The sequence below is a fragment of the Miniopterus natalensis genome, chromosome 3 (assembly GCF_054644295.1).
Source record: "Miniopterus natalensis isolate mMinNat1 chromosome 3, mMinNat1.hap1, whole genome shotgun sequence".
Taxonomy (NCBI): domain Eukaryota; kingdom Metazoa; phylum Chordata; class Mammalia; order Chiroptera; family Miniopteridae; genus Miniopterus; species Miniopterus natalensis.
This window is the reverse complement of record NC_142083.1, coordinates 95,626,362-95,632,574: the sequence shown is the minus strand read 5'-3', so window position 1 is coordinate 95,632,574 and position 6,213 is coordinate 95,626,362. Positions and strand designations below refer to the sequence as shown.

Sequence of the window (6,213 nt, the reverse complement as noted above, 5' to 3'; positions counted from 1 at the left end):
GGACAAAACATGCTTTGGGTGGGCACGACAGGGACACTACACTGGAGAAGCTGTGGACCGATCAAGTGGCTAATGGCTCGTTCATAAGCCAAGGTGCCCAGGAACCTCCCAGTCCCGGCAGCTGACTGCTGCAGGCACAGCTCCCCAGCGCATTCCCCTCCCATGGCATGTGCTGATCTCCAGTCAGTGTTGGGAACAGGGGAGTTCAGTCTGTAGCCCCAGGATCAGCCCACTTCACTTCATACCAGGGCTCTCGGAGTCTTTGGGAAATCTGCCAGACTGGCTGCCTTCCAAGGGGAGGCATTTCGCAGGCATGGGTAAGGCACACACAGCAACGACAGGGCACACACCTAGGAGGCGCTCATGAGTGTGGGCCTGTGGAGAGCATGGCCACCATTTGGAGGGTCTGGCTTGAGCTCTGAGCATTGCTGGGGCCAGGTTGAAAGAACGGGGAGGACTTGCCCTCCTCTGAGACACCCAAGGGTACCAGGGAGGCCAGAGGGAGGTTAGACTCCAGTGGAACCACAGGTGGCAGGGGGCTCACTGGGGACTCGGACCTGTCTCCACAGCAGCAGCCACAGCAGGGGGCGGCCACAACGTGGGCCTTGCCACGTTCCTCCTGGCCATGACACTGCTTCAGGTGGCCACACAGGTGGCAGGTGAGGGCTGAATAGACGATGCCACTCCCCAGGTCATCCCTGAGGGGGTCTGTGGCCTGCTCCAAGAAGAGTGGGAGCTTCTGGCTGTCCTCTCCCTTTGCCACTGGCTCCAGACTGGGGCACTCTGGGGAGCTGCTGCGGAGGGGTGAGTTCTGAGGGCTGTGAGGTGGCTCCATGTCCAGTCCAAAGGTGAACAGGGGGACTGAAGAGGGAACCCCAGAGCAGCCAGAAGTGATGCTCTGAAAGGGCCTGTAGCACCCCTCCCCACTGCTGGCCTCAACCTCAGACGTGCCTGGGCAGAGGGCACCGCTGGGGAGCAGGCTGGAGAAGGCCTTGTACCCAGCCTCCCCGGAAGGGCCGCAGCCCTGCGCCACCGCGTGCGCGAACTGCCTGTAGCCGCCGGCGGGGGCCGGGGCGCGGGCCGTGGCCGCCCTGTGCTGCAGGACGCTCCAGCGGAGGGCCTGCTCCCAGCTTTCCGGCTCGGGGGGCTGGGGAGCAGAGAGCATGTGAGGGTCCCCATCCCCCAGGCAGGGGGCCAGCTGTGGGTCTGCGTCAAGCTCTCCAGGACCCGAGGACTGGCTGGGCAGGGTGCTGAAGCTGCGGTAAGAGGGGTTGTCTGTGATGACGACAGCGGGCAGCTCTGTGCCAGCCGGGCAGTCTGGGCTCTGCGTCAGAGTGGCTGGAGGGGTTGGCTCTGGGCCAGAAGGCTGCTCCCCCCCCTGATGCGACAGCTCCTGGGGCTCCTCACTTGGTTCCTCAGCCCAAGGCATGTGCGCGCTCACGCTTCCTGAAGGTGGAAGAGGGCAGGGCTCCCCGAAGCCCTGCGAAAAGCCGCCATCCTCACCCCCGAGGAGGTCCAGGAACAGGCTCTCTGTCAGCCGGGCCGCGATGCCCGCCCTGCCCTCCTGGAAGCCCCCGCTGCTCTCAGGCGAGGGGCAGAGGCTCCCTCTACCTTCGCCCGCTTCCTCCTCGCTCTCCACCGCGGCCTCTAACAGCTCCACGCACTTCACCACGCTGATGCTCTCTGGCCAGAGGACCGTCCTGCTGACCTCCACAGGGCGCCACGCTGGTCCTCCAGGACCCTGGACAGGCCCGCTTCTTGCAGCCTTGGAGGAACTGTCAGCGTTGCCCACGCCATGCTCCAGCAAACAGGGCAGGAGCTTAGCCAGACAAGTCTTCCAGTGTCTGCAAAAGCAAAGTTTGGTCAGGGTTCCGTATCTCCCCTTGAAAAACTCCTATTCATCCTTCAAAACCCAGCTTGAAGTCACCCTGGACTGATATCTACCTATTGTAGATATGCTTCCTGACTTTACAATCAATAATCTATCAGTGTATCCCACTACTACCCTGGGAGCCCCTTGAAGGCAGGGTCCTTATATTCCTTTGGGATGTCTGCAGCTTAGCATACAACCTGGTACCTACTACAAACTCAGCCTATTGAATAAATAAAAGTCTTTGTCAGGGATGGTAGTATTTAAAATACGTATCAGCACACAGCATAAGGAATGACCAGTTAGAATGGCTGTGGGTCCTAGGGTTCCCAGTGTCCTAAAGTCCCCTGCTGTGCCAGGTCTAAACCCTTCAGTTACTGCATTGGTCAGGGCCCAGGAGGCCCTGAGGAAGGAGCTAAGGAGGCTAATGTGATGGTGGCACACTCAAGGGTTTAGGACAGTGGTATTCGCCGACCACTATGCAATTACATCAGCATTTTAACAACTGGCACAGCTGCCCCGGTATTCAAAACCAGCCTTGCTCAGGCCAGACTGTGCATTCCCAAGGGGTTTCAGCACAAGCCTGACCCGCCCGGGGATATTCAGGGGGCTCAGCCAGCAGCCCACCTACCCAGACCACTCCTCCTCCTGCTACCCCTCGAAGGGAAAATGCTGAATGCCAAGGAAGGAAAGGCAGGCATGGAGGGGGAGGACCCCACTCTCAAGATGGGGCCCACCGTGCCAATTCCAACCCCTTCCAAATCCATATAGGCTACGACCGAAGTTCATATACATACGGGCACTTGGCTGGTTCCTGGCCTCCGGCCCTCTTCCCCCACGGTGGCGCCTGCAAATAGAGACAGCCAATAAACAGAGTGGAGAGGGCTTCCCAGTCAGCCTGCCACAGCAACGCTCATTACTGGCCATGGGAAGACTGTAGGCCCTGACGTCACATGGGTCTGAGGTCAGACCAGACCACTTCAGCTCCCAGAGCCTCAGTCCCTGGGAACGAGCGAGACCACATTAATATTAAGTTGCTGTGGCTGAGAGCAAAAATGGCCACTGTCATCTGCAGCTCCTTCCAGCCCTTGAATCTGGCCTGGCTGTGTGACTTGCTTCGGCCAATAGAACGTGATGCGAGTGACACGGTGCCAATGGACCAACCAGCTGGAGGCTGAGATGCATGGTTTAGTCACTTCCATTGCCCAGGTGAGAGTCAGAGAGCTGCCACACCTGTGAGGGAAGCCACTGGGGACAAGCCAGTCCAGAGAAGAGCTGCCCAGCCCAGATCCCCTACCCAAGCCCCACTGGTGAGCGACCTGCAGAAGCAACAGCTACAGAAATGGCTGTTGATTCAACCAAGTTTCAGGATAATTAGCTACATAGCAAAAGCTGACTGATACATAAAGGACACTGACTGTGCAGGACCCTGTCATATGTACTTTACGCGTATTGCCTCGGTGAATTCCATTGTTACATAAACACTACTATAACCCTCACAAGAAAACTGAGGCTCAGAGAAGTTAAGTCACTTGCTCAAGTCCATTCTGCAGGCGAGTGGCAGAGCCAGGGTTCAAAGTAAGCACCACGGGACTCCAGAGCCTGCCAGAGGGTCCCCAGAGACCTGAGAACACTTAGACCTTCTAGACAGGACCTGCACCCCCACTCCCTCCCTCCTAGAGAACCCTGATTAGCTCAGGCAAACCACACGTGGCCAGCGCACTGGGGAAGCCAGCTCCACCCCTAGCTCAGGACTGGCCACCTGGCTGGTCTCACTGGGAAGCTGGTCCCACCACCTGGCTGGTCTCACTGGGAAGCTGGTCCCACCACCTGGCTGGTCTCGAGATATACCCACTCCTTACAGGTGAATGGTTTAGGAAAGAGCATGTGAGGCAAATCAGGCCACTGAGAAATGAAGAGAGATTTGCTGGCGCTTTGATGGCATTTTCTTGCTCGTAAGAGGAAGACACAGAAACTGTCCCCCCTCTCCCTCGCCTTTTGGCCTCCTGCCCTGGTACAGGTACCTCCCCAGGAGACGACATGCAGATGAATTCAGGGGTCATCTCCTCCCACCAAAGGCTGAAAAAGTGGCTATGAAAGCCGAGGGGAGGGGTGGGAAGCCTATGGGCTCCTATGACCACACTGAGCTGCACAATCCACTTGCCCTGAGGCCCTCCTGATGGCTTAGGTACAATTCCAAAGCCAATGAGTATCTTTAACATCCAGGCATCTGAATCCCATTTCCCGATGCCTGCAGTCCAAAGCACCAGAACCAACGCACTCTCTTACCTGAGACTCGTGGATGACAATAGCCACAAGGCGGCTGTGGGCCGGGTTGGGAATTTGGTCCCACCATTCTTTCTTAATCCTGAAAAGAAAGGCAAACGTGTTAGTCTCTCCTCCCATAATCGCCAATACTTCCTAGGAGTCAGGGACCATGTTTATTGGTCTTGGATGTCTCACCCTAAGCCCATGAAACAGGTTCTACTGTAAATCCTGTTCACAGATGAGCAGACTGAGGCTCAGAGGGGTGAAGAGACAGCTGGCAGGCAGAAGAGCAGGTTCGTGCCCCAGCATTCTGCTACCCAGAACCGAGTTCCTAATGCACCACCTCTGTCCGCATTGGGAACAAGCCCAGGGAAGTAGGAGAGACTCAAGCTGCAGAGAATTCTGGATGTGCCCATCAACAGTTCCCTCCATGGAGCAGCCAAGAGTAAGGTGCCAGGGAGAGACCTGGAGTGGCCTGAGAAGCTAAAGAAATCCAGGGGAAAAAAAGATTCCTTCCCTGTCCCTGGGTCGGCCTGGAGCCATGAGTGTCAGCTCTGAGAGGGAAAGTCCTCAGATTTACCCCTGGATTAGCTCCACTGACTCCACTCAGTCAGTCAACATGTCCTTACTGAGCACCTACTATGTACCACTCACTGTGCCAGGCCTCGAGGACACAACAGTGAACAAGACAGAAAAAAGCCCTGCCCTCACAGAGCTGACCTTCTAAAAGAGGAGACAGATACAGAAATGATTATATATGACATTAATTATGCCAGTAAGTGCCATAAATAAAAATAAAGAAGATAAGAGAATAAAGAGGAATGGAGGGTGTGATCCAGGAAGGTCTCCCTGAGGAGGTGACCTCTGAGTGGCAACTGAAGCTGGAAGAGGAGTGAGTCATGGCAATGCAGGGGGAGAGGGGAGGGCTTTCCAGGTAGGGGGCACAGTGAGGGCAAAGGCTCGGAGAGAACTTGCTTGGTGCAATCAAAGAACAGCAAGAAGGCTGGAGTGCTAGACACAGTGAGTGGGGCTGGGAAGGACAGGCAATGGGGAAACTGAGGCTCAGAGAAGGGGAAAAGACCAGCCCAGGGTGGCTAAGAGGTTTCAATAACAATATGTGGAGAGGAAAACTTGCAATCCCTGCACACTTAATACGTGCCCAGCAGAGTGCAGGGCACCTGCTCATGTCAATCCGCAGCCATCACTAATCCTTACGTGGTAAGGCAGGGCTTGCTAGTCCCCTTTCAGAGATGGGAGGACTGTGGATCTGAGACACCATGTGTCCTAGGGCTCAAACTCACTGGAAACCAGGCTCCTCCCTCCAACCCTCTGTGATCCAAGACTCTCAGAACTCTTAGGACTGACGAAATACATTCTCGCTATATCTCAGCCTACAAAGGAGGAACTCAAGGTTGCTGGTCACACAGCTGCCAAGAGCCAGGGCAAGCATCCAAAGCCAGGTCTCCTGACTCTGTCAGAGCAACTGTCTAGAATTCCTCGGTCTAATGTCGCGTGCCCTCAACTATCTGGACCATACCCTGGGCATGATCCATCTCCCTTTACCAAGGGAAGGCCCTTCCTCCAGCTCCACCCTGGCCAGCTCATTCCCCCAGGCAGGTCTCAGCTCCAATATCATCTCCTCTCCACCTAACACAGCACCCTGGAACATTTCTACCCTTCACCCTGGTTTATGTCCTTCAGTGCATGCATCACTGTGGAAAAGGCCGTGGTTATCTGTTGACCTGACATCTGTCTCCCAGAAGGCGCACAGGGTCCTTGTCAGTTTCGTTTCAGTTGTTGCCTCAGTCCCTCCCACATAGTAGCTGCTCGATAAACATTTACTGTTGAACGAAGGGCTGCAGGCTGACAGATGAGAGGAGGGATCCCTGCCCACTCCACACCCCAAAGGGGCTGGCCCACGACTCACTTGATGATGCTGAAATAGCAGAACAGGCAGATGATCAGGATGACAATGCAGGTGACGCTGACGGCGAGTGGGAGGTGCTGCTCCCAGGGCCACGTGTAGTCTGGAAGTGAGAGGGAAGCCGTGAGTCTGCATCGTGCTAAGTGCAGCC

General features: G+C 56.1%; 1 protein-coding gene across 1 annotated transcript in view; it reads right to left on the bottom strand.

Annotated features, from left to right (window-relative positions):
* Positions 1-350: 350 nt before the first annotated feature.
* Positions 351-6,213, bottom strand: part of LOC107539670 (interleukin-4 receptor subunit alpha-like) — a 36,891-nt gene continuing 31,028 nt past the window's right edge. Inside the window, 5 exon segments of the mRNA XM_087815762.1 lie at positions 351-373; positions 376-1,844; positions 2,668-2,717; positions 4,160-4,238; positions 6,066-6,165. Of these exon segments, the coding sequence (XP_087671888.1) occupies positions 351-373; positions 376-1,844; positions 2,668-2,717; positions 4,160-4,238; positions 6,066-6,165 (1,721 nt within the window).